We start from the raw sequence: 26,209 nt of genomic DNA, 5'->3' as shown, positions 1-26,209 counted from the left end.
AAAGAGAGCAATGCTTAAATACAATACCAGATTTTTAAAAAAACCAATAATAAAGCCATCCCCAGATGAACTTGAGAGACTTATGCGAGGGTAAAAAGATGTATCTGTGATGAACCTGCTGAGCAGGACCTGGAGGAGGTAATTGTCCATGCACTTAGAAAGGCAGAGCTGCAATCCTGTGGCCTCTCTCCCTGCACAGATGGTTTTTCCTGCCTTCAGAGCTCAGCCCAGTTCTCCAGTCTCAGCAGTGTTTCATCCTTGATGCTCCCTGAGCGCTCCCAGGGTAATGCATGATACTGGTACTGAGGACACTAATGGAAGCAGGAAGGGACATGCTGTTACTCTTTCCACCTGCAGAATAAACAAGGTTATCAGTAGCGCTGGTGGACATCCAGTCCAACCCCTGCTCCAAGCAGGACCAGCCCCAACTACATCATCCCAGCCAAGGCTTTGTCTACCTGGGTCCTAAAAACCTCCAAGGATGGAGAGTCCACAGGCTGTCCAGGTAACCTGTCCCAGTACTTCACCACCCCCCTAGTGAGAGAGTTTTTCCTAATATCTAACCTCACCTTCCCTTGCTGCAACTTGAGCCCGTTGCTCCTTGTCCTGTCATCTGCCCTCACTGAGACCAGTCCAGCTCCATCTTCTTTCCAACCCCCCTGCAGGGAGGTGAAGGTTGCTATCAAACCCCCCCTCGGTCTTCTCTTCTCCAGACTAAATAAGCCCAGTGCCCTCAGCCTCTCCTCACAAGTCATGTGCCCCAGCCCCTTTCACGAGCTCTTGGCAAAAGACCTCTCTGAGATTGATCTCGGGGAGGGTCTGTGCGTTCCCCTCACCTTATACAGCAGTATGCGGCGGTGCAGCAGCGGAGCGCTGTGCGTGCACCGCTGCACGTGTGCCGGCAGCTCCCGTGGGCGTCGTTCCCATTGCAGGCCTGTGCTCTAATCCTGCACGTCGGCCAGGGCTTCTCTTGCTCCTTCACGCTGCGCGCAGGAGGGCTTTGTGCCTCCCAGCTCTGCTCAGGGCTGCGAGAGAGTGGAAACGGGCAAGGCCTGTGTTCCCCGTGGGAATCCCGCCGTGCATGACAGAAACATCTGGTGGTAGAAACATCTGCCGGGAGAGCTGGCTCCCATTGCTGGTAGAGGCACATGTGAGGTGTGTGCTTGTGGGCAAGCCGTTTGGTCTGCGAGGCTGCGCCTGCAGGGACCTGAGCTCCGTCTGTTCCCGGGTAGTTGTGCTGCGGTCACACCTGGAGAAGCAGATCGAGATGTCCAGGCATTTTAGGACAAGCTCTACTATTATTTCTGCTCCTTACATGGAAGTCATTAGCATATGTAAACACTTCCTTTCTATTGTGTTTGGTGGTGTGCATCCCTGGGCTGGGTTATACGGCCTGGGAAAGGTCCTTCAGTAAGAAAACAACTATCAAGCCATGCCTCTCAAGAAAGGCATCATTTGCCTGTTTATACAATCCCGGGAGTCTTTTTCAAGCTGCTTAAAAAGCATGTCTTCACCTTGCCTGCCTTCAAATTGCTCCTGAGCACGGTAATAGAGTTTGCTCTTGGGAGCTCCGCTGGGATATACCACGCAAGACATTTCAAAGCCCGTCTTCTCTTGCAAGGAATGAAAGGAGTCTCCTGTCTGCAGGTGCTCTGCTGTGTGGCAGGCAATGGAGATATCTGCGCAGGTGTCAAGCAATAAGCAGGTCTCAAACCAGGGTGATGCTGGCGCCTCCCTCGACTTCACTGCTTCCCTTTGGGGCTCTGCTAGCTATCACGTCTTATTAATAAAATCATGCCTGGCTTGCTGTCGCAGCCGTATGCTGAGAAGAAAAGGGACAGAGCGTGGTCTTTCTGCTTCCCTTGAAATCAAGGAGCTCCTCACCTGAGCCAAGGTCACAGGATGGGTCATTTTCTTCCCAACTGCCCCTTTACGTGTTGTTGTTAGCATCAGGGACCATTTACAGTCCTGCAAGTCAGGTGAGGCTCTTCTCCAAATGCTGTGGCATGAGGTCCCTGTCACTTGCTCACCTGGACCTCGTTCTTCAGCAAGATCCATAGAGCAGCATGGCCGGGGCTTGCATCAGCTCGTCAGACTGGGGATGGTGCCTATCAGATGCTGGAGAGGGTGGCAGAAAAGGCCCATGGCCAGTGCTTGACTTGGGGGGTGACATTCCTCTCTGCCCCTAGATTGCTGCACATCTCCCTGGACGCTTCCTTCGTGCCCGGTCTGCTGCATTGACACGCTCACAGAAGTCTGCAGGGCCGTTGGAGGCACTTCTGCTGCCGTGTCCACATAGATGAGATCCCTCATTGCCTCGTACCTGAGTTTTTCATTCCTCTGCCAGAATAACTTGCACAGGGAGTGTATGTGCGAGAATCGGAGCAAGTGCCCTCTCGCTGTCTGAGTTGTCTACACCTCTTAATTCTACATAGAGCAACCCGCTGCTACACTTGCACAGCCTCCCATAGTTATTATCTGTGTAAATACGCCGTGTGCTGGCTTTTGCAAATCCTACCCATGAGACCCCCCGAGCTTAGAGCCTCCTCTTGCTATTAGTTTGCTCTTCGTTAAACTCTTCTTCCTTCCCAGCATCCGCCCCCCTCCACTAGCTCATTCCCCTCATATGGTCTTAAACAACTCCTATTCCTTTGCTCTGCATTCATTTTCTTTATGGAGCTATGGTGATTTGTCCTTCCCTCCTGCTTTTCCTCCAGGGCCGGCTAGCTCATCTGCTTTCAAAGCTGTCTCTCTCTCGAGGTCTCACCTGTCCTATCTAATCTGCTTGCATACCCCTGTATCCTCACAGCACCCTTGGGAGGCTGGGCCATGCTCTTTTCCCTGTTGTCCCCAAGTGGTTTGCCCGATATCTCCAAGGAGGGGTTGGACTCAGGTCCTGCACATCTAGGACTATGCCCTACTTGCTGGACTTCCCTGCTGTTTCTTGCATCTTCTTTTCAAATCATTTCTAACCACCTGATGTCCTTTCTTCTGTGGACCAAGTAAGGATAGGTTTCAAGGTGGCCACGCCAGGGGGGCGGAAAGGAGAGACGAACCCTGCTGTTGCTCTTTTGCTTTGGGGACCTGGATTAATTCCAGTTTATAGTTCCTCAGCCGGCACTGGTGCTGCAGCCGCTCTCAGGGGGCATTTGGGGCCCTCTGACTCCTGTCCAGCCTCTGCTTATACCTTCTGCCTCCCCACAGGCCAAATCCTAACATCCTGGTTCATTTTGAAGCCCTTTCCTCAGAGGGAGTGTTTCCTCAACATGGACTTCAGGAGTTTGGTCCATGAGTAAGCTCATGGTATTAAACCCAGCTGGGCACGTGGGCATACACGGACCTGCCCTGTCTGTAGAGAGATGGCTAGCTGCGTCAGTCTGAAGTCAGGCGAAAGGCCAGGTAGATTTGCACCTGCAGACTATAGAATAACTACATTAGAGATACATAAGCTTTCGTATGCAGCAGGTTGCTTCATCAGATGCTGAGAGTGTCTCTCCCCATTCCCGTCTGTCTGTCCAGGGCCCTACTCTGGTTTTCTGTCTGGTTATAACTGATTCCTGGCCTTCCTTGCTGCCTCACATCACCATTATCGCTGCTGCCTCGCCTTCCTCTGACAGTCATTTTGCTTTAGCTGGTTCTTTGTCATCGGCAGCTTAGCCATTTTGTGCATCTGGCCATCTCTTCTGTCTCCCACCAGCATCCACCCACGCTAGGGTCTGCATAATTGTGTAAGCACTGAAGCCCCTTCACCATTGCCCATTGTACCCTGCTTTTCCCCTCTCGTGGGAGGAGGGACAAGGTGTGGAATATGCCCCTCTTTGGGCTTGCCTGTTCTGCAAAGCCTCTACTTACGTTGCTACACGGCATGGCTCTATCAGCACAGCCCCTGGTGAAGATGCAGCCTATGCCACTCAGGGGTTTTCTTCACCACCTCCCTGAGCAATATAATCAAGCTGACCAGGGCCCTTTTCTTTGGCTGCATCCACAAAAGGAGCTTTGTTGGCAGTGTTGGCTATTAGGTATAATCACACCCCTGCCTGGCCTGGCGGTGCTGGCAAACCTGTGCCATGAAGAGCTGGGCTTCATCTCCTGCTGCTAAACGCTCTAGGCCATGCTCATTGCAGCGAAGGCAGCAAGAGCTCTGCCTCTGTAGACGAAGGCATAGTTTGGCCCTGTATAACCTCTTGGTTTATCCCCTTTGCTGTTGCATTCCTCCTGAGGTGGAGCATTACTGTTTTCCTCCTTAAATGGAAGCAAAGAAAAATGCCGGGGAAAGGCGCTGGCATGGCCAAAGCCTCTCTTTCGTCGCAGGATGGATTCATCTTGGGCCAGGGCAGTGCAAGCTTCCCCCAAGACATCCTTGTCTGTCCTCAGCAACCACTAGAGCAAAGCTTGACCCTCCTGGCTGACCCCGCGCTGGGTTCCTCTGCTGAGACTGCCGTCTGCGACATGGACACTCGTCTGCTGAGAACTGGCCTGGGACCAGCTGCTCGTTTCATGCAGGCCATCAGTCAGGTCTCCGACCTACTGATTGTTCCCAATATGGGCTTGGATCCCTTGTGACTAGTGACCTGCCAGTGAAATTGTTTCCCATTACCAAACCCTGGAGCCACCGCGTCCCCATGCTCTTTATGCTCCTCATTAAGTGCATCCCGTTGGAACGGAGGAGAGTAGCAAGATGAGCTTGCAAGAGAAAGGAATGGAAAAGGACCAGGGAGGGGAGACTGACAGGCTCTAAAAGGAAGGAGGGTGATTTTTAATTGAGTTTTGCAAAGGTTGACCCCTATGACTGATGAAGGCCACATCCCAGAGGCCAGTCTTGTACACTGGTGGGGGAGAAGATCTCTGCTTGCGCTGCCAGGCAGTATCAGCACCTGTCCTAGTAAGGATGGCTACCATGCAGCCCTGCAAGCTACTCTAGACACTTTGAAGCCTTATGGATTTTGAGGGCCACCTTTTTCTCTCCCTTGGGGAATGCATCCAATGATCAAGGCAGGTCTAAGTCCTGCCAAAAGGTGCTGGGTACGTCCTGCCCACATTGCCTAGTCCTGTGCCTTGCTGAAAACCCATGCCATGCTCCCACGTGTCGGGGCGCGGAAGCAATTCTGCGCTGGTTAGTTTCTACTAGGAAATAGCACACACAGATGGCTGGAGCATCCTCTATCTCAAAGGCAGGAAAAGGATTCTGCGGCTTGAAGTGGGCAGCCAACAAATGCAAAGCAATTCAGGGATTTGGGGACCAAACAAAGAGGCGTCTGGCCAGCCCCTTGCCAGTGAACGAGGAGGTGGGCTAGCCAGGGTTGGCTGGCCAGCCGGAGGGGAAGTGAGCTGTCTCAGATGTGCGGAGAGCATCCCTCACCAGTGCAGAGCCACAAACATCCAACTCCCCTGGGGCCCGGAGAGGCTGCTGACAGCACAGATCCTAGAGGAGGTCTGCAGGGTGGCCCCGGCTGACCCGCTGCTCTGGGCCGGACATGTGGCTACCTGACAGAGGCTAACTTTGGCTCAGGACATGGCCTCTCTGGGAGGATGGAGCAGGGAGCGAGTGGGGAGGGGAGGGAGCATTGGGGGAAGGGAGAGGAAAGGCGGCAGGAGACAGAAATGCAAACATGGCCTGATGGTCATAGCATGGGGGAGACAAGGAGGAAAACGCAGGGTAAACCTGGCAGGATCGTGCAGGAAACCAGGCTGGAGCGAAGCAGGGTGATGAGGAGAGAGCTTCCTGCAGAGGCAGAGGGAGAAAGACAGACAGATAAACACTCCCAGGCAGAGGAACTGATGCTGTTCCCCAAGCTGAGCAAGGGTGCTGGAAGGCTTGGCGATGCCTGGACAGCTGGAGGGTTGGCTGCCCTGCTCCCCTGCCGCCTCTGCCTCCACAGCAGACCTGGCGCACTCCAGAGAGAGGAAAAGCTTCCCAGGGGCTTGTACAAATAGCAGTGCTTTGTTAGAGCAGCATTTGTGTGAGGACCTGAAGTCACCTGCCCCCACTCCTCTGTGAGGTTGGCAGATGTCACCAACTCCAGTCGCATACTCTAGCCATTAGGTCTTAGTGCTCCACTACCTCCCAAGGGCCTCAGCGATGCAGCATCATTGCAGAAACATCTATATTTAGCTTCCTGAGGGGGCCATGTGGCCAACTTGGTGCTAATTTGATGCATTGAGATACCCCGCTTGCCTCCGTAGGAAGCCCTTTGAAGTGTGTGTTTGTGTGTGCAAGTCTCCTATTGCAATAAGAAAGTCTATGGCTCTAGGCCAAAGGGGTTCTTGAGATCACCAGCTAAGCACTGAGAGTGCTTAGGTCGGGGTTCAGACGCCAGGTTTGCCACAACCTGACTTCTCCTACGTCCTCGAGCCTGCCAGTCCCAGCTGGGTTGGGGGTACCGCCTGTCTCATAACAAGCCCCGGTGCTAACAGGAGCTTTTCAACAGGAGTGCTGCCGTGTTGTAATGCAGTGATTGTGCCCAGTGGACTCCTTCTGCCCTCTCAGCCCTGCTAGGCTGCTCCCACCGCATTCTCCATCCCTCAAAGGAGCCCAGGGAGCTAGAGGATGCTCCCCGGCGGAGCGGTGCTTGCAGACGGTAGGTCTCGAGGGGACAGAAGTAAGTCTCACAGAGCAATGCCTCTCCTCCTGGTCAGGCTTCCTTCTGGTCTCACTTGCATCGCAAGGAAAAGGGTGACAAGGCACTGTCATTGCTTTGAAAGGCCTCCTCGCATGGGGTGTGCATCGACAAGGAGGGACAAGGGAATGGGGGAACAAGAGAGAGGGAATTGGGTGTTTCCAGACTCCAGCGAGATTCTTTCTAACCCATCCATGTGGATGCCTCGTGATAGGACAAGGATACCAGCCCCTTCACATCTGAGCTTTGGACAAGGCGCTGACAGCTGTAAGCAGCCCTATATCTACGGTGCTAGCTGAGCCCTCGGCCCGAACCCTGTGTAGGACAGGGCAAGACACGGACTGACCTGCTGCGTTGAACCGTGTGCGGAGCAACTTGACTGACCCTTGTGAAACAGGGAGCACATTGGGCATGTCTCTTAAGCAGCTCATTAAGAGCACAAGAAAGGGAGGCAGTGCCTCTGCCCTTTGTGGGAACCAGCCGTTTTCTGGGATTCCTGCTTTCAGTTGTTGGTTATGCACATGTATTGCTGTAGCATCCTAGCCTGCCCCAGTCCTCTCTGCTGGGATCCTTCTGAAATGGTCACATTGAATCCAGGCTCACCTTATTGCTACTCATTTTGTTGGCTAGCATTTAAAGACTGCTCCATGCTGCCAGAGTGCTTCTGTCCTGCATTTAGGACGGGTCATCCTGGGTGATGGACAGGGGGAACCTCACCTGCTATGCATCTCCATGGGGTTTGATCCCAGCTGTAGCTAGAGCTGGCAAGGGCCGGTTTATTCAGTTTTCAACCTTCAGCGCTGTCATGCCGTTGCAAACAAGCCTTCCTCACCCTTTGCCTGTCCTTTCTTATGACATGAGTAACTGTGAAGAGGAGGAGATGTCAGCTGTGCATTCAAATTCCCCCTGTCGACCTGCCAGCTCCCCTGCTCGATGCGTGACAGCCACATTCTGCTTTTCAAACACGGCTCCAAGCCTCCCCTGGAGAAGAGAGGAGGACTCAGCCTGCTGCAAGAACTTCAGCCCAGTGGGTGGGAAATGGGGCGAGCTTTGTCTGCAGCACGTGGATCGAGTCACATAGAAGTACTAGGGGCCACATTTCCCGTTGCTTTATATAAGGGGATATAAGATGCTACTACATCAGAGGGGTGATGATCTGCACTGGCCTTGTGCTCTGCTAATCTGCTCCCCAGTGTTCAGAGTGGGGGGGAAGACGGCTCTGGACTGGGAAGTCCTTTAGGGCCAGTATGGACAAGCTTCCTTCATGCACCAGCTGCCTGCACCTACAGCGGGACACCTCTCCAGGTGAGAGCTGCCGCTGGATGTGTGAGAGGACAGTTGGGTCTGTCCAATCTTCGGCCTCTTCTCAGGGCTCTGATGGGGGTGCCACTTTTTGCAGTGGCTTTTTTAGCAGTGGCTGCTAATTCTCCTCCAAGCAGCCACCAAATGCTGTATATGTTTCCCTCCAGTGGACTAAGGCAGCTCTCCTGGTCCTAGTCTCTGCTGACTAGGAAACAGGTGTCTCTCGCCTCCTCCTTTCTGCTGTGCTAAGTAAGGCTGAGAAAGGGGGGAAGGTCATAACATTTGCTTGGCTGAGAGCTTGCTCCAGCCTCCTTGCTGTCCAGAAGGGCAGTTTTACTTTTCCAGGTGATGGTATAAGCGGTGAACACGGGGAAGGCAGTTCTGCCAGGTTTCCTGACCCATGGAAGGCCTGGAGGGGTGGAACAAGGGGTCTTACTGCGCTGGCAATGAGATTCAAAAGCTGAAGGCATTTTGCATTGTGAAGCCCTATTCTGACAGAAGAGTTGGGGAGAGGAGGAGGTATTGTCACTCCCCCGCAAGCGGCATGGGGGAGCGCTGCAGATCAGCTCTGCTCCTCCTTTCCTGCCTATGCAGGGGGTCAGACTCGATGATCTATTGAAGTCCCTTCCGACCCTAACATCTATGAATCCTCACCGTGAAGGGCAGCAGAGAAAGGAGTGGGCTGGGAAGTGCAGGCAACTCGGGCTGCCGGGGAGCACAGCAGCTCACAACAGCAGGAACCCAGGCTTGCAAATCTGCGATGCAAAGGGAATCACAAATCTGCGATGCATGTCCAGCCATCCTGGTGTCTCCGCAGCTGCTACCTGAGACCTGGTTTGGTTTCCTACTTGCACCCTCTGAGGCTGGGAGATTTGTCAGCCCCTGGGACAGGAGATGCTTCCAACTGCTTTGCAGCATGATGTCCGTGTGCTCTGAGCAGCAAACCAGCCCACCCAGCCCAGGGCTATTGAAGAGTTCCCACGAGGTAACACTAAGGCAATGACTGATCTCGGGCACCCCAGTGTCTGCAACTGAGTTTGTCCCCAACGTGCATAGTGTAACCAGGCGTAGATTTAACCTCCTCCAAGCTCTTTACGATTGAGGCAGGTCTGTGTTACCCTTTACAGAGGGAGGCCGAGGCACTGAGAAATGAAGCGACTCGTATGGGTGGCTTTGAACCCAAGGGGTCGGCATGACACGTGGGGCTTGCTCAGCGCACTTTTGCAATCGCAGGGCAGCAGAGGCTGTTGGGATGATCCAGGCAGGAGCCTTGAATGAGAAAGTGGAGACTGGGGGGGTTCCCTGGAGTTCCCAGGCAGAGATCATCACAATGGTCCAAACCCCGTTGGGTGCAAGCTTCCACCAGTGGAACTGCGTGTGGACAAGATCTGCGTGCTGGCAGAGGGTTGGGTCTTGTCCCTTTGCCACGGGTGGAGCAGAAGGAAAAGCGCCGTGTTTCTTTCTTAGCTCTTCTTTTGACATGGAAATCTCTGCGTAGCAACAAGGGGTGCACCATGCACGTGGGCAGACCAGTCCGGACCGTGGGCCTGGGTGGCGTTGGAGACACAAAGGTTCATGCCTTTCAATCAGCCCCTAGCTAGGGGGTGGGCTCGTAGGGGGTGGGGAGGGAAGTGGAAATGCATGGCCTTGTTCTGACACTTCTGGTGCTGACATCACCCATCAGCAGTAACCTCTGCTCTTGTTGACATAAGGAACTAGCCCAACAGGCCGTCTAGACATGGAGTTGGCTGCCAACGTATCCACTAATATCTGGAAATGCTCAGGGCTCGGCTTGAAGGCAAACAAGGCAGGGGGGAAGATCCGAGGAGGAAAATGCCATTTCCCGTATTAGAAAAGAAAATAGATGGATTTAATTCCACTTGTTGAAGCTGGTTCCCCACTCCCTTCCCCGCCTTCAGGACTCTCCCATTTCAGGGCCGTGCTCTGGAGCAGCTGCCCTTGTTAGATGCCAAAGCCACATGGGAAGGGCCAAACTCACCTGCTGACTCTGCACCGGTGTCGACTTGCACCGCTTGCAAGCGCCAGGGAGCTTCAAGCCCAGGGGCAGCTCGGAGTTTGGGGGAAGAGGAGGTGAGATAAGAAACAGGAAAACGGTCGAGGAAGAGCAAGAGGAAATGGAGGCAAAAGAAGGAAGAGAGCAGAGAAGAGAGCGGGGGAGAAGATGTGGGGACAGGAAGGGGGGAAGAAGAGAAGGGGGATCCGCAGAGCTGGGACTGGGAGCAGGAGGGAGGAAATCGGAGCGGTGGGCCCAGGGCCGGTGACCGCTTGGCTGAATGCTGGATGCTCCAGCTCTGGAAATCCTTATTGCAGCCACTTGCAATAAGATGTGCCGCAGCTGAAAAGCTCATTTATTAAAAGGATCCTGGAAGTGAGGGGTATCTCAGTGTGGGGGGGCCCTTTGGGGTTGCCCGATAACCAGGCCGATGGCAACCAGAGGGATTCAGCACAGGCCAGGACAAGAAAGGAGGTTGGTGCAAGGGACCGTGTGAGCTGGATCGCTCTCTGGAGAGGAGCTCAGCGGGGCTGCCTCCTGCAAGAGGGAGGAAATGGGAGGCAGAGACATGCTGGAGCCGTTTGAGTGGGCTACCCATGACAGTCCGGGCGGACAGGGAGTGGGAGCAGAAAGCATTGCTGAGTGGCAAAGACCAAAGCACATTCACATCTGCCCCTGGCACACTTGGCTCCTCCGCTCGCCTGCCCCGGCCCCACATGGGCAGAGGGTCCCATCAGCAGCCCTCTCCAAGCTGCATGGCATTTCAGGACAGTGTTGAGCTGGCATCCGTCAGGTGTGCCTCCCTGGGAGTCAGTTGGGTCACGCTGGGGGACCTCGGGGCACCAGGTGACCGTTTCCCAGATCGCCTTTGGGAAAAGTGAAGAATCGTAGTTGGAGCGGTAGCAGGGTGCGTGGCAGGCGAGTCCGCGGCGAGCGCTGGCGATGGGCTCTGACGTATGGTCTCTGAACAGCCGTGTCGGAGGTTCCCTCCAGTGATTTCAAGGGCTGTTAATGGACTTGGAGGAGAGCTCCAGAAGATGCATCCAAGCTGGAGAAGGTGCTTTCAGCCTGCTCCTTTAAGAGCCGTGCCCTGGGAGATCAAGGGTAGGGAAGCCGCTGGGAAACACGCTTCTCCCAAAATAGACAAGGTGTGAGTGGCTGTGGAACCCGGCTTCCTCTCCTCCCCGCGTCCCATCAATCCCGCTCTGTTTGTTTTAATATCCTCTTGCCAACTCGCTTGGAAACCCTCTTGAAAAAACAAAGATCACCGGGGCTGAGGCATGCCTTTTTAATTACATTAATTCTTTCTCTGTGGAAGCATGTGATGTGATATGTGTGTGTGTGTGATGTGTGTGTACATATACTCAGACATGCACATATAATGATATATGCAGTGTTGTAGCCCCCCGCCCCCACCACGCATGTACGCATGCATCAGGGTACATGTGACGCACATCACTGGTACATGCCTGGAAGAGCCAGAGCCGCTCAGTCTCCCAGCCTGGGATGGCTCTGGGGAACGTGTGATCTGGGGAGATGGGGCCCTGTTTTCTCAGGAGACGTCTCCCTCGTGCTCCGGGATTTGTCAGAGACACGAACCATCTGTTTGTCAGTCAGCTGACATTTCCTAGCAAAAGCCGGTGCCAAGATCAACTGTCAGGAGAGTCGGGTTGTGCTGCGCAGGCACGGGGTGAATTCCAGCGGAGGTGCGTTGCCTCGGGAAGTCGGCCGTGTCTGGGGGACAGCGGGGAAGCACGGCAGGCATTGGGGTGGGTTTGGTTAGGGAGCGGAGAGCAGCCAGCGAAAGGAGACGGGAGGTGTTCAACCGCAGCGTGTCACCAGCGGTGCAATCTGGGGGTCGGGGCCCACCGGAGGCTGGAAGGGGACTGCTCCTGCCTGTGAATTCGCCCCAGGAGCTGTATCGAGAGGGACGGGGGCAAGCTGGGAACCTCCTACCGGCTGGGGCCAGACTGGCAGGAGGGCGGCTCCATGCTGGCTGGTCAACGGCATGACCGGCCCCCACGCAGCGTGGGCAGCTCTGTCCGAGCGCGCTTTGCTGCAGCATTTGTTTCTTTTCCTGTTGTACTTGCGGCCGGGCGCAGACAGGATACATCTGCAGGAATCCCAGAGCCTCAACCTGCACAGCCCGTACTTTTTCGTCCTTCCCCGGCTGCCCTGCCCCTGCCCCTGCCCCCGGCGTTGTTTTCTAGCGGGTCATAACACTGCACAGAAAGGGAGACAGGCCTTTATTTTTGTGGCTGCCTTAGGCCTTCACCTGGGTCTCTGCAAAGCCACCTGCAGGCATCCCAGCTGGGTGTGTCTCGCCTGGCACACCTTGCCCTCCCAAGGGGGCACTATGCTCCAGCAGCCCAGGCAAGGGACCATCAACCCTCACTGCCTCTTAATTCCTTCCCCACCACTTCTCTGTCCAGCTGGTGAGCTTATGGAGACCTTGGGATGTCATGCACAGCACTTAGCACGGGGAGCATGGACTGCAAAGCATTGCTGTGATAGCAATGGTAGTATGCATCACCAGAAACACAAGGCGTGGAGGCCAGGGGAGTCCTGGCAGTTCACACAGACCTGATTGCCTCTGAAACTTAGGCTCTTGAAGACCAGCCCTGCCCCGTGGAGCACCCACACATGGGAGACATCCTAATCTTGTCTTGTGCTGCCCAAGTCCTCTGCCTGTATTGCAGGTAGCGGCATGCATCCCTCTGCTGCCTTTATCACACGTGATATTGAGGTTGCAACCATCCTGAGAGCTGCCCGGTAAGAGCAGGGAGTTGGGACCCTCAGATCAATGGACGAGAGCTATTGAGACCTGCAAATCAATCAGTCGGCTGCTAATCCGTTACTGTTCAGGCTTGCTTCATTTGCTAGCAGCTGAATATCCCAGCACCCAGACCAGACTTGTGTTCTGCTCATCGTCACTTGGAAACTACCGAGGAAAGAGGATGACTGCACTTGCCTTTCAGCGCTGAAGAATTGGTTTCACACTTTTCTAAAGTCACAGACAAATGGGTGAAGTGATCAAAAAATGCCGGATTTTGTAGGAAATTTAGAAAAACTTCCATTTCCCCCTTAAATATCCCACAATTTGTTTTTCTTGATTTAAAAAAGGAACCAGAAAACCAAAGCATATTTAATCTTGGAAAAAAAACACGTTTGGCAAAAAAAAATTCAGTTTGCAAAACCTAAGAACCCTAAAACTGATTTTTTTGGCTGCGTGTTTTCTATTACTGGTTTCCAGATTTTCTTTAAAATGTAGGAAAAATTAACCAAAAAGATTTGGGGGGTGGAATCCTGTTCCGTCAACAACAAAAAAGCACTAGTCCTCCAAAGTGTTGTAATGCAAAAATTCCAGCTCTCAGAACATTTGGCAACCTCAGCCAAGTCCGGGTGGGCTTCACAAACCCACGGCGAAGTGTCGGTGCAAGCGGCAGGCTCTGCTGTGGGTGTCCAAGAGTGGAGCAGTGAGGAGCGCTTTCAGTGGGTGCTGAGCAGGGTTGGCAGCGCTGTGCGGGCAGCCACGACTGGAAGAGCAGAGGGATTTGGGGCCTGGACTGAGCTGTGTTCTCCAAGTTGTGCTGGGATCTGTGTCAGGAATATCCAAAGGTGCCGACGGTCTGCACTGAACTGCCTCCCTGGGCTCTGATGGTCCCGTAGGGCAGGTGTTTTGCCAGAGTCGTACGGGAGAAATGTTGGCTCTGGTCCTTCAGGCACACCTGCATGTTTAGACGAGTAGTCCATTGGCTTGGTGGGAAGACTTTCGTGCATGGGCATTGCTTGCAGAACTGCACAAAGGACTCGCCTGCACGGTAGCTGGCTTAATCTAGAGCGGTTAGGCTGGCACTTGCACGTTCGCTGCACTCAGGTGGAAAATACTGAGAAGTTCACCTGGACCAGACAGAGAGGGAAACTTCCTAGAGAGTCCATGAGTGTGAACCACATCTGACCAGGGCTTTTTGGGCTCTGGGGGTCTATCTTGTAAGTGGGCCACAATGCAGTGAGCGCCTCCTATTCTGTGGCAGGGATTGTCCCTAGATGTAGACCCGAGGGTAGCACAAAGTTTGAGCGAGATAGACCTGGCCATTCTGGGAAGCAGCGTCTGGACAGCATCGCCCTGTGCAGCAATAATAGGAAACACAGATTCGAATCCAGCCCAGCCCTGTGGCAGAGGACCCGGATTTCTTTTGTTCCAATAACTGTTGTTCTGTTTTTTTCAGGGATTTCACCAAAAATGCTTTAATTTATTTTCACAACCACGGGGCACATTTTTTTGTCTGACATCCAAAGCGTCTCTCCCTTTCTCTCTCTTAACAAATTGTTGTTCAAGTGATGGCCATGGGGAGAGGGAGCACTTCACCCCTTCTGTCCGCACCTCTTCTCGTCTCCCTCTTCTGCTTCCCTCCGTCTCTCTCCACGCTGCCCTTCTCTTTCAGCTACACCTTTTCTTATCCTCCTGTGCTCGGGGTGAGCTTGTGCCCATTTCCCACTGACCTCTGGGCTTGCCCAGGCACTGGCGGTCCACTGGCACGCTCTAGGGCAGGTAGGGGGGAGACACCAGTTTGCAAAGCCGTGCCGGCCTGCTTGCCTGTTCCCCTCTTTGCCTTTTTCTTATCTTTCCTTATCTATCCCTCACTCTTTCTCTTCCTTTTTTGTTCCTCTCTCAGATTTCTTTCGTCTGCAGAAGTATTTGTCAGGGGCTGGCGGCATGCTCAGCTCAGCACGGCATAAAAGGCAGACAGTCCCTGCCATGGAAAACCTAACGTTGAAGCGGGGCAGAGCAGACGCTGAGAAGTCTGGGAGGGCGTGCAAGGCGGGGATCGGCGTGCTTAATTGCACCGGATTCCTGTTGTCGAATCCTTGTATACGGGCTCTTGGCAGAGGCGAGCCTGGCGGAGGGCTCTGCCTGGTAGCACAGTGACTGGGGGGCCAGGGTGGAAGCCAGAGGAGGCTTTCTGTGCATAAAGGGCATGCCGGACGAAGGGGTGGAGATGGACACGCAGCATTTGGCCGTGACATCGCCCAGTGCCGCGCCACCATCACAGCGAATCATCTCCTCCCCGAGCCAATCCGAGGAACGTCTGAGCCAGCCTCGGTCATCGCGTAGCGCAGGAAGGGGAAGAGGGGGATTGACGGCTGGTGCGTCAGTCCACGATAGACTAGCGCTGGGCCAGTTTCCATGGGCACAGCCAGTCATCTGACTGTGCTCAGAATGTCTTCTGGGTGGGAAGGAAATGGAAAACAATTAAAATTAAAAAAGCCCCACAAGGCCGTCTGCGCAGAGCGGCGTTATTGGAGGTCCATTCACCGCAGTGGATGTTTCGCTGCGTGTCCCGTGGCTGGCCACGGGAGGCTGGCCCTGTCCGCTCGGAGCTGGGATGCTTCTCACCTCCTTTTCCAGGTTGCGGCTCAGTCCCGCAGGGAGTCTGTCATTTCATCAGATGCTCTAATGTTCGGTTCTTTGCCAGACTATGGGCTGCTCAGCTCTGGGATGTTGCTGTCAAACCCAGAAACAGAGTCACCAGCCCAGGAATCAAACCCAGTTGGCTTTCCATCAGCTAAATCCTTAATTTCATTGCTGTTTGTAAGAGTCAAAAACCAAGAGACTTTCAAAAAAAATGTTGAGCGGGATTTTAGCGTCCGCTTGGTCATATTTTCAGGCTTTTCTTTGCAACCAGAAGGGCTAGAAACTTCCCTTTCTCAATTAGCACATTTCCAGGAGCTTGAGTTTGAAGATGGACACTTAAGATCATGAGACCGGCCAGGAAATAAGGAGAGTGGGTGACACCGGATTGCTGCAAGTCAGTGGTTACTTATCTTGCTGTCTCAGTGGCACCTCGGGACATTTGCCCCTAGTGCAGTCTGTTGACGATGCAGATGTGAAGAATAAATCAACGATCTTGTGTTAGTCTGCTTAAAAGCAGATGTGCCCATGGTTTTCTGCAAGGCTGCCCAAAGCCAGCTCCTGAGGTTTCGTGTGCTCCTGTAGCTCCTTCCTTCAGGACCAATCTGTCCCTGAGGCTGAGCTACCTTTGCTGGGGAGCTGATGCCTTCTAGAGAAGGGGGAGCCTGAGGATTTGTGCTTGCCCCAGTGAGTTAGCAATAAATCAATCCAGGGCAGCAGGACCCTGCTGCTCTTTTACAGCATCTCTCCTGCCACGGGCTGGCTTTCGATGGCAGACCAAAGCACAGCAGAGCAACTGCATTTCTCTCTCTTTCCTTTTTCTCTGCAGATTTGGTGAGCAGCTATTCTATGAGCCCACCCACTCTTAGCATCACCGAGGAGGAGCACGTCATAAACGCCAAGGACACACTGGCTGTTACCTGCAGGTAAGAGACCTGTGACAGTGGCTTTGCTCTGGGTGCCCATGCCGGCTCCTGGTGGTCTGCTCTTTGGACTCGGAGCTGTGGAACTTGACCTTCAGCACGCCCGGCAATGAGGACTTCCATGTGGCTTGTTATCTCATCCGTTTGCTCACTGGCTCTGAAAGAAAGCATTGCCTTTACCCTCCTCCTCTTCCTTGTGCATGTGACAGCCCTTCTCTATGTCTAGCATGGCCCTAGCATTGGTCCTGTGGTCCCTGCCAGTCTAATTCTAGCTTTGCACTGAGCAAAGCCTGCCAGCTATTTGGTGGTTCTGGGATGTGGAGACCCCACAGGCAGGAGGCTAAAGCTGTGTCTGTTGGTTGTGATGGAGGTGGTCCTTGGTATTTCCCATAAGTGGGTATTTGACGCCTTGTGTTGTACTCACATGCGTGGGAGGGAACTGGTCCCTGGCTGGAAGCACCTATGCTGCTGAATCAGGGGATTTGCTCCAAGAGCATGAAGTAGTCCATGGCAGGATTGTGCAGGCAGGTGCCCGGTGAGGTGTGCACTATAATTTCAGCATTATACATGGCACTGAAGCATTTGTGCCAGTCCTGGGTATAGGGCCATGCACTTGTCTTGTCCTAAGCTCACTTAGCCATATCCATCTCATCCCTGATGAATGCTCCCTTCTAGCCTGAAAGTGTTCTGGGCTTGAGGAGCAGGTGGAAGGTGTTAAAGGACACCTTGTAGGCACAAGGCTCCAGCTCCAGTTCTCTTAGGAGTGTTAGGGCCACATTCTCCCCCCAGATTCATTTGGACCTTGGTGGTAGAGGAAATAAATATTTGCATTGGCCTCCATTTCATTCCCAAGGGGCTTTTAATCACATCCCAGAGATTTCAGTATCTGTGCAGATCCTTTCTCAGCAAAGCAGTGAATGGGTTTGGGAGCAGTGGGAGTGCTGGGAGAGGCTTGCACTGTGCTGCTGGTGCCAGTGATGGGCATTGCCTCAATGGGAGGCCTTTCTCTGGGGCTCTCCGGCCAACACTGTTCCTCGAATTAGGAAGGCTGCTGCCAGTGGGCATGAGGAGGCCTCCTGCATTGGCAGAGCAGCCCGGACCAACAGACTGCAAGCCCAAGGTGCATGTCCCAGGTGGGTGCAATGTGCGTGGCTGACCTGGGCAGCACTGGCTGTCGACAGTGGGGTACATGCCAGACGCTCTTCCCTGCATGAGCTGCACAAACTGTGCCAGCCCCTGCTGCGCTGTTTTGCACTCTGAAAGGATGCTGGCTGGCACCTCCAGTTGCATCTTGGCTTGTAGGCAGTGCCAGGGGTCCTGACAGCCTTTAACCCCCACATGCAGCAAGAGAAGAGCTCTCCTCTCTTCATCTACATCTGAATAGCTGCCCATGCCAGGTCTGGGAGGTGTTCTGTACATGGCATGAAAGGCAGGTATTCCTACGTGGAAGCAGGGCAGGGAAAGGCCAGACCCACGCAGTGCCTGTGGGTCACTGTTGGGCATGGAGAACAAATGAGGGTTAGAGACAGGTGGGCACATACAAACAGTCCCTCTCAGTGAGCACCCCAAGCCTTGCTCCACGCATATGCCTGCCTGTTCACTGTGGAGTGCAAAGCCTTTCTCTTAAGCTCCCCACACAGGGACAGGAACTAGCCGTTATGCTAACATTGCATCCTTAGCTATACGCTCTGGATGCATCCGTGTACACGGAAGAAAGCCATGCAGAGCAGAAAAGGGTCTTCTTTGAGCACAATGAGCAAAAGCCTCTCTTAGTATCCTGCAAACACCAGAGGTGCCCATTCATGCGAGCCGTGTCCTGTCAAGGCAAACCAGGAGCAGCTCTGGCCTACGTGTCCAGGCTTTCAGTGGGATACAGGCCCAGCCAAAGGTCACCAGGGTCCCTGCAAATAGAGCAGGGTGGGGGTGATCCCTGTGCCTTGGAATCATAGAAAACGAGGGTTGGAGGGACCTCAGGAGGTGGCATCTAGTCTAGCCCCCTGCTCCAAGCAGGACCAGCCCCAACTACATCATCCCAGACAAGGCTTTGTCTACCTGGGTCTTAAAAACCTCCAAGGAGGGAGAGTCTGCCACCTCTCTGGGTCACCTGTTCCGGAGTTTTACTGCCCTCCTAATGGGAAAATTTTTCCTCATAACTAACTTAAACCTCCCTTGCTGCAACTTGAGACCGCTGCTCCTTGTTCTGTCATCTGCCACCACTGAGATCAGCCCAGATCCATCCTCTTTCGAACCCCCTGCAGGGAGCTGAAGGCTGCTGTTCAATCCCCTCTCAGTCTCCTTTTCTCTAGACTAAATAAGCCCAGTTCCCTCAGCCTTTCCTTGCCAGTCATGTGCCCCAACCCTTCAACCATTTTCGTTGTCCTCTGCTGGACTCTCTCCAACATGTCCACATCCTTTCTGTTGTGGGAGGCCCAAAACTGGCCACAGGACTCCAGATGTGGCCTCCCCAGTGCTGAATAGAGGGGAATAATCACTGCCCTCAATCTGCTGGCAGCGCTCCTACCAATGCAGCCCAGGATGCCGTCAGCCTTCTTGGCACCAAGGGCGCACTGCTGGCTCCTGTTCAGCTTCTTGTCCCCTGTCCCCCCAGGTCCTTTTCTGCAGAGCTGAGGCCCAGCCAGTCACCCCCAGCCTGCACCGGTGCAGGGGATTGCTCCCTCCTAAGTACAGGACTTTGCACATGTCTTAATTCAACCTCAGGAGATTTCTTTTGGTCCAATCCTCCAATTTGTCTAGGTCACTCTGAATCCCAGCCCTACCCTCCAGTGTATCTACTACTCCCCCCAGTTCGGTGTTGTCTGCAGACTTGCTGAGGGTGCGCTGTGCCATCTTCCAGGTTGTTCATGAAGACATTGAACAAAACTGGCCCCAGGACTGACCCCTGGGGCACTCCACTTGATCCCAGCTGCCAACTAGACATCAAGCCATTGATTACTACGCTCTAAGCCTGATGCTCCAACCAGTTTTCTATCCACTTTACAGTCCATTCATCTAGCTTGTACTTCCTTATCTTGCCTGCAAGAATGGTGTGGGAGACCATATCAAAAGCCCTGCTAAAATCAAGGCCCACCACATCCACTGGTCTCCCCGCATCCCCGGAGCAGTCACCTTGTCGTAGAAGGCAGTCAGGTTGGTCAGGTATGCCTTGTCCCTGGTGAATCCATGCTGACTGTTTCTGGTCACCCTTTTCTCCTCCAAGCGCTCAGAAATGGATTTCTTGAGGATCTGCTCCAGGATTTCCAGGGACTGACTTGAGGCTGACTGGTCTGTAATTCCCTGGGTCCTCCTTTTTCCCTTTCTTAAATATGAGCACTATGTTTGCCCTTTTCCAGTCATCCGGGACCTCTCCTGATTGCCATGAGTTTTCAAAGACGATGGCCAGTGGCTCTGCAGTTTCATCAGCCAATTCCCTCAGCGCCCTCGGGTGCATCCCATCCAGCCCCGTGGACTTGTACATGTCCAGCTTTTCTAAATAGTCCCTAACCTATTCTTTCACCACTGTTGGCTGCTCCCCTCCTCCCCAAACTGTGCTGCCCGGTGCACTAGTCTGGGAGCTGCCCTTGCCTGTGAAGACTGACAAAGAAGGCATATAAAGGACAGGTTTGTGAAGGCTATGTTCCCATTAAGCTGTGTTCCCCGTTGGGGTCCTTCTGGTGGCCGAGGGGTGATCGGCTTGTGGAAGTCCTGGGGGCTGTGGCCTTGCACAGATCCTCCACAGCTGCACAGGTCCCACTGAAGTCCCAGCCCTTTGCCAACGACAGGAATCAGATGCTCCCTCCTCCTTCCTGGCCTCTCGCACCCGTGTTTCTCTAGTGTCTTGAGGAGATCATTTTGCTGAGAGGGCAGCTACAGAGTCATCCTCCCCTCCACCGCCCCCAGCCACTCCATCACTTGAATTTGCTTTTCATTCTTACGGGTTCATGCATTTTTAATTAGGCCCAGCTGTCTCCAAGTCTCCCCCCTAGACCACAGACCACCCTGACAGGACACGGCTCGCGTTAATGGGTGAGGAAGGGTTATGGCAGCAAAATACACAAGCATCCAGGCCACCAAGGGCAGAGGAGACAAGGGAAGGGTGCCAGGGTGGGGCGGGGTGATGATTTGTGTCTGACGGCTCCTTCTGGGAGTCGAGCTGCACGTGGTCTTTGCTTGTCCTTGTCACCCCACAAACCATGCTCTCTGGCTGCTGTTGGCATCTGCCTCCCGCCCCGTTAGTCCAAGCCTGTTAAACAGCATTTAGGCGGAGAGCTGGGCTCCCTCTGCAAACCCACTGGCTTTTGTTCCCTTGCACAGACCAGGCTGGGCCCCATATAAAAATACTCCCTCTCCTTTCCAGAATTACAGATCAGCCCTGGGCGCTTGGGCTGACCATGAGCAGACCAAAGAGGCTGAGTCAAAGCATATAACAGCCAAGGGCCAAGAGGGTGATGTCCGTGCACACAGTGCATCTTTTATTAGTTTGAGTCCTAAGAAGGAAGGAAGGAATATCGGGATGAATCTCTGTATTCATGCCCTCGGCAGCCCATGCCAGAGGGGAAGCGGAGACTTTGTGCCTTTCCGTCTCATGAATATTGGCGCAGAGCCCACCAGAGCTGCTTGCACAGCAACAGGGAGCCCCGGAGGAAAGAAATGCACCAGGCGCCGCGGTCGCCCCACCGCTCGCCTACCTAACGCGTCCCCGCTCAGGTGTCATGCGCTCAGGTGCACCGGGTCAGCGCGTCTGGCCTTGACACTCAGGAAAGGGAAGAGAGCGCTGCGGTTTACGGCAGGGCAATGAGCTCACAGAGCTGCTTGAGGGCCGCCTGCATATTCCACTGGCAGAAAGGAAGTTTGTCCCTGGCCCCCTCCCAGCTCAGGGTGACGAGGAAGCAAACAGCTATTGTGGAGCTGAAGGAACAGAAGGGCACAGCCATGCCCCCGTGGCAGCTCGCAGGGAGCACAGGGAAGAGACAGGACTGCGCTCGTGTGTGGCAGATGCAGCAAACCCCTGCTTGGCACCTCTAAGTTTCCCCCCCCCCCCCCGAGTTAGACAGTCTCCTTCCATGAGATCGGCTCACAAGCCCACTGAAGCCTTTGCCCCGTCTGTCTGCGCGTGGGGAGGTGGAGAGAGCTGGGCCAGAAAGAAGAGAGCTGTCAGTGGCTTGTCTGCCTTGAAGAGCATCCTTTCGGAGAAGACTTGGGCTATTCATGTATGCAGCTGCAGAGAAGTCTGTGCGGCATCTGTTCCTAGCTGGCACCAGCGCTGCCTGTCTCCTACCCCTCAGCAAAGAGGAGCAGTCACAAGAGCTGGCAGATGGGCCCTGGCTGGAACAGCATAATGAAGACAAGCACTTAGACAGGGAGCGCTGATGGGGAAGGGCAGGAGGCAGGATGCTGTCCAGAAACTGCTACCCGGGCCTCTTCCCAAGCACAGCGGTCCAAACACAGAGGTGAATCGAAACGAGTCTGACCCAACGTCACTTCCACCTCGGTCTGTCCCCACACGCATGTGCCCGCACATCGCTCCTCTCCCCAGCTCCGAATTCAGTCCAGTGGCACGTGATGCAGGAATGCATGCGTTGAGCACGACCCAGGACCGGTCAACAGGTCTGTTTGTATTGGCCCTTCTTGGATACATGTGTATATACTCATCACTCAACCGCTGCTAGCCTTGATGGTTAATAAAACAGTGGGTTTGAGAAAGGTTGAAAATCCCGTTTGGTAAACAAACAGCGGAAACTCTGGAGACTCCCAGAATTATTCTGCTCCATACGCAGCACCAGGAATGCCTGAACAAATGCGGGAGGCTTTGAGGCTCTATAATGTAGTCTGGGCCTTAAAACCTTGAGATATTGTTAATAAGCACAGCCATCCTGCTACCGATCCTGTTGCCCTGGGCTTTTGAGGAATGGGGTCTGCGGAGAGAGCATGAGCAGACTCAGTGGGAAGAGGGGTCTGAGTCTGGTCAGGGGAAGAAAGTTTACCATTTGTTTCTGGTTTCAGCTTAAAAAACCAAATGCATGTTTTAAAACATCGCACTCCTGCATAACTAAGAGGTGGGATTGAATCTAACCTGGAGTCACCAACTCTGGCACGTTGCATCCTAGTGAAACTACGTTTGTGCTCCATCCAAGACCGAAAGCACCTTGTTCTCAGTGTAAAAACAGCCCCTTCTCACTCCCCATTCAGTCACGTTTGCTCACGTGAGTCGCAAGCAGATACTTTGCAGTGTTAGCATGCTAGGGCTGAGCGAGGCATGGTTTCCATCCCATCTCAAGCACCAGCAGGATCTTTAGGCCGACACACAAAGCCCAGGCATTTTCACCTGCACAGCACCTGGCAGCATGAAGGAAAGAGGGCTGCTCAGGTGTCGCTGAAGGCACAATTCAGTCTGTAGCTGGCAATACATGACCAGTAAAGAGCCTGGGATGACTGGACAAGGGCAGCAGCTGGAATATCCATCATGTGAGCTCCACCTCCTGCCCCCATTCATCCTCCCACGCCCCAGGCAAAGGTTCCCAGAAGGGGGGAGCTATAAGTGCTTCAGAGCAAACCCATCACATCCCGTAGGAGACTGCTCGGCCAACATGTTGGATCTGCACGTCCCTTGGCTGCACTCTCTTCCCGGCCAGCACCCCCCACTGTGGAAGCTGCACCAGCTCCTTCTTGATGTGCCTCCTGCTTCCTGCGCTCCACAGGCGAGGCAGCGTAGCCCTCGCTTGGCTTATACTCGAGAGAGACTCGAGACCGGAGTCGACAAAGAGTCTTTGTAATCGAACAGGCATCCTCATTCCTGAGTCTGATCGGTGGAGAAGGCAACCCGCTCCTGAGTCCTATCACGAGCAGGCTGCACTGCTGTGGAAAGCAGGGGGATGTAGGAGTTGCTAGATGGACCGGCCCTGGGGTCCACCCAACTCAGTATCCTATCTCCAACTATGCCTGGTGTCGATTGATTCGGATGATGGTTTAACAATCCGGCAGGAGCAGATGTAAGGTCACTTCCTCCTCCCCGTTAAGCCTCTCCTAGGTAGAGATTGCCTTATGCCCTGAGCATCTCTTCCAAACCTGGGGTTTGCATTAACCATTACAAACCCTGACAACAGATGATAGCATCAGACAAAATAGCTTGTCATCTATGAAAGCTTATGCCTCTCTGAACTGGATAATCTCTCACCGTGCCCTACTTAATGCTACTCCACATATTGGCAGGGCTGGGACCTCTGTGAAGGCTGGAGTGGGTGAGAGAGGGCAATTACATCAGTCCCCAGGGGCAGCCTCTGTGACTAATTAAAGGCCCTGGATAGAAGGGAGCTCCATCCAGCCTCCCCTGCAAGGCAGGGTCTGTGCAGGAAGGAAAATCCTCTGCTGAAGACAAATGCAGAGAGGAAAGCACGGCATCATCTCCAACACTGCACACAGGAATCCCATCCCGTACAATCTCAGGTGCTCTTTCTTTGTGCCCTATTGTCTCATTTCCTCTTCACTATCCTCTCCCAGCGCCAGCTAAACTGGCCCCAGTTCTAGGTTTCAGGGATGTATTTGGTAGCCGTGTTGGTCTGAGACAAAAAGAAATGCAAAACTCTCAAACTCTTGGTTCAGAGATGATACCTTTTATTAGACCAACTAAGAATTTGCAAAAACGTATATATTTTTCTGCAAGCTTTTGGGCGCGCACGCCTCAAGCACTTGCTGTCCTGGCAACCCGCCTAGTGGCTTGTACCAGCAAAGTGTGCTTTTACCAGTAGAGCGGCAACCAGTTTGCCCAGTGAAAGAGGCTCTCCCAGCACAAGGGCTTCCAGCCCAACCACTGCAGCTAGAGGCATGGGGCTTTGGGGGTTAGCTACGCTTGCCAAACCTGGAAGTGCAGACGAGGCGTTTTTGCGGCAGGGGCTCCAAGTTTGCTGCAAGAAACCTTCTGCGAAGAATCCATCAGCGCTGCGTTTTCAGTAAGTGTGTCCAGCTGTCGGAGTGTGTATGAGCACGTGTTTGCACAGATGTGTGTCTGCCTGGAAACCCCAGGCTCCGTTCGTCAGGGGCAGAGCGTAAAGCCACACGTGTGCACTATGCCTTGAGTTTCCCTGGACATTCCTGGAAGGCGGCAGGCCAGCCCTGGGGGCTTCCTCAAGGCTGACCATCCTTTCTAGGTCGGGGGAAGCTTGAGCTGGGTGAGAGCTGGCCCATAGGGAGCACACTAGGCACCTGAACAACCTTGCTGGAGTACTTGCCTGGAAGGCGACTGGCTGCCAATATGAGAGGAGTGAATAGTCCCGGCAGCTGGATTCAAGGAAGTTCAATGAGTTTCTAGCTTCCCCTTGGTTTCCCTTTCCTTGACTTCATCTCTGTCCCCGCTTCCTTTCTGCTGTTTTCTTCCCAGTCAGTTCCTCTCCCCTTTCCGTCCTACCTACTCCATTTTTCACACCCGAGCCTGAGTCACCAGCCATGAGCCAGAGGCAGAGTGTGTCATGTCTATATGCTTTCTTTACTGCTGAAAACTCTTCTGAGTAATGGGGAGGGAGATCTTGGATAAGCGGATCCTTTCCTTCTGCATCCTGCTTTGGAGTCAGTATGAGCAACATGAAATCATGGGCACCAGAGGAGATGATGAGACGCCCATTGTGTTACGGGAGCTAGGCAAGGGGCAACACCCATCGTTTCGTGAGAGCTGGCCCAGACCTGTCGCACATGGAGTTGGGGGAGCTCAGGAAAGGGAGACTCCGTGGGTGAAGCGTACTGGTGTCTTGCAGGAAAGGGGGCACCTCTCTCTTCCTCTTTGTCACCAGCTGGGCTGATGGAGCCATGGGTTTTCATCATCACACTGCACCCCTTTCTGCCCACAGGCCATGCCGCTGCTCCTCTGGGCACCACCCACACAGTGGCATTCACCTGGGCACCTACAGGCTTGGGCAGAGCTGGGCCGGGCACACCTGGTCTCGGGGAGTATCTGGTTCCCCCTTTCCCTGGTCAGTCCCAGGAAGAAGCATGGTCTGATACGAAGGGTGGGAGCCACACGCTTGTGCAGAGAGAGGACAGGCTAAGCATGGATTAGCCTTGTCAGTCCTTGGTCCTGGCTAACTCTCCCCTTTGTTTCCGTGAAGAGGGCAGCACCCCCTGGAGTGGTCGTGGCCTGGGGGCCAGGTAGATCCTGTCCAGAGTGAAAAGGAGAGCGAGTCAACCGTGCTGGTGAGCATCAGCGGCAGCCGGACTGTCCGGCAGGACGACTGCAAGGGCACTGACACAAAGCCCTACTGCAAGATCTTGGTGCTGACGGAGACCCAGGCTAATGACACAGGCTACTACTGCTGCTACTACAAGTACATCAAGGCCAAAATTGAGGGCACCACAGCGGTCAGCACCTACGTGTTTGTGAGAGGTAAGAAGCCAGGGCTCATGGGCAATGGCAGAGGGAGGGCTAGGTGAGCCGGGCCACACTAAACCCTTCAGGGAGTACACCGAGGAGAAGCAGCTGAGTGGTCAGAGTCGGTCCTGGCAGGAAGGGGCCGTCCCCTTTCTAAAAGGAGACTGATAAACACGTAGCTGATGCTGGGACCAGCCTAGCCTCCATGCACACTTCTGTCCCATCATTACCCCTGTAGCTCCAGCCCTCCCGTTGCCTTAGACCTGTGTCTCTTCAGTGTGGCCTGGCAGCATGGTACGCCTAGCAGCGAGGGTGCAGTAAAACTGTCACTCTGGGCATAAATCTGAGGAAGGGGCAACATCCTTGTAGCTGAGAGCAGCTTGCAGTGCTGGGACATGCTTGGCCCCAGGAGCTTCTGAGCGAGTGGGAAGGTTCCCTAGGACAGGTGTTAAGAAAGGCCTGTTTTTGGGAAAAGTGGCCGTGGGCTGGCAGGGTCTCTGGGGGGAAAGGACCCCTTGCTTTGGTCTAGTTCCGCTGGAGCTGCATCGACCCCTGGGCATGAAGGACCCCAAGAAGCGGACAGCCCCC

The 26,209-nt window shown here is 54.0% G+C and overlaps 1 protein-coding gene across 1 annotated transcript in view; it reads left to right on the top strand.

Annotated features, from left to right (window-relative positions):
• Positions 1-26,209, top strand: part of FLT4 (fms related receptor tyrosine kinase 4) — a 74,488-nt gene that overhangs the window by 10,922 nt on the left and 37,357 nt on the right. The window contains exons 2-3 of the mRNA XM_006275369.4: positions 16,176-16,272; positions 25,362-25,636. Of these exons, the coding sequence (XP_006275431.3) occupies positions 16,176-16,272; positions 25,362-25,636 (372 nt within the window). The remainder of the gene's footprint in view (positions 1-16,175; positions 16,273-25,361; positions 25,637-26,209) is intronic.

This window comes from Alligator mississippiensis, chromosome 9, assembly GCF_030867095.1.
Source record: "Alligator mississippiensis isolate rAllMis1 chromosome 9, rAllMis1, whole genome shotgun sequence".
Taxonomy (NCBI): Eukaryota; Metazoa; Chordata; order Crocodylia; family Alligatoridae; genus Alligator; species Alligator mississippiensis.
Note: the sequence above shows the minus strand (reverse complement) of the source record. Positions and strands in the feature narration are given on the sequence as shown.